Source organism: Penaeus monodon, chromosome 3, assembly GCF_015228065.2.
Source record: "Penaeus monodon isolate SGIC_2016 chromosome 3, NSTDA_Pmon_1, whole genome shotgun sequence".
Classification (NCBI taxonomy): domain Eukaryota; kingdom Metazoa; phylum Arthropoda; class Malacostraca; order Decapoda; family Penaeidae; genus Penaeus; species Penaeus monodon.
This window is the reverse complement of record NC_051388.1, coordinates 27974708-27976317: the sequence shown is the minus strand read 5'-3', so window position 1 is coordinate 27976317 and position 1610 is coordinate 27974708. Positions and strand designations below refer to the sequence as shown.

Sequence of the window (1610 nt, the reverse complement as noted above, 5' to 3'; positions counted from 1 at the left end):
GTAAGTTAAATGCATAGCAATGAAGAGAAAACCAAGCCCTTCTCCTAAAGCCTGATGGATTTTAATACTACCATGCACTCCATACACTAGCAGAAAGCCTTCAGTCCTTCTGTTATCACAGTTTTTTTTTTTTTTTTTTTTTACTGGAACTAACCTTAAAAGTTCATAGTACACTACTATCTTTAATTTGCTATATTTCAATGTGATTCTGAAAAATTTCAGAGCTAAAGTGAAATACCATATGTTATTCTCTTTTTGAAATAGCTAGTGATTTTTTTCTATCATATGTTTCAATGTAAATATGATGTTTATATTAACATGCTCTTCAAAAACAACCTGTGCTATGATTCTCAAAAAAAAAAAAAAAAAAAAAAAAAAAAAAAAAAAAAAAAAAAAAAAATCTAAAATATAAAGCTATGGCATGACATTTTCTGATTACCAAATAACCAGAAAAAAATCCTGTTCATGATTTCCATTAAATTACAGTAAAAATCCTTACTGAACAGCATGAAAATGTCTGCAGAGAAAAACAAAAAGAGTTAATGTTAACACTACCTACTCATATTTTTTCATGTGAAAAAGCATTTTGTCATATAAATCATATCTACAACAAAAATTTCATATCATAAAATACCAGACAATGTATCTCCAAGTGACCATACCATACCATGTGCATGTGTATATGTACACATACATATACATATGCAAATATGTGTACAAATAAATATACACATGTGTGTGTGTGTGTGTGTGTGTGTGTGTGTGTGTGTGTGTGTGTGTGTGTGTGTGTGTGTGTGTGTGTGTGTGTGTGTGTGTGTGTGTGTGTGTACGTTGAATGTTTGTGTACATATGTGTACATGTGTGTATATGTATGTATGTATGTATATGTATCTTTATATGTGTATGTGTATGTTTGTGTGTGTGCATGTATGTATGCATGTATGCATTTGTGTTTATGTATGCATGAATGCATTTGTGTATGTATGTATATAAGCATGTATGTATTTACATACATACTTATATATTCATGTGCATGTATGCATATGTATATATGGAACCAAAAAAAATATACATAAATAAATACACACACACACACACACACACACACACACACACACACACACACACACACACACACACACACACACACACACACACACACACACACACACACACACACAAGCATACTGATACAGACAACTTGTCTGTTGAAAGATGAACAACATAGATCACACAAAAATATGAAGAAGAAAAACCTCTTGCATCATTTCTGCATAGCGCTGGTGTTTCATATGCACTAACTGTCGGAGTCGAGATCCATGGAGGCGAGAAAAGAACGAGAAACAGACTTTGTTGAGTAGTCTGCCCTCCTGTGAGGTCATCTCAAATCACGTCATCTCAACTCGCGTTTGTCTGTGACCTGATCTCTTCTCGTGAATACCCTTGTGCTGCTAATCATGGCCTGCTCAATGGTCAGGCTTTTAGGCCCACTAGACAGCAGGTCAGACATTCCTATTTCATATCCATTTTTGTGATGTTTCCCTTTATTTGATACACAATTCTGCGCTCGGTGACTGTTTTACTTTAGAATACACATTTTTTTTTTTTTC

At 33.7% G+C, this 1610-nt stretch overlaps 1 protein-coding gene across 1 annotated transcript in view; it reads right to left on the bottom strand.

Moving 5' to 3' along the window:
• Nucleotides 1-1120: 1120 nt before the first annotated feature.
• LOC119593974 (protein zer-1 homolog) overlaps nt 1121-1610 on the bottom strand; it is a gene marked incomplete in the record, with an annotated part of 28106 nt that continues 27616 nt past the window's right edge. The window contains 1 exon segment of the mRNA XM_037942995.1: nt 1121-1322. Coding sequence (XP_037798923.1) covers nt 1298-1322 — 25 coding nt within the window.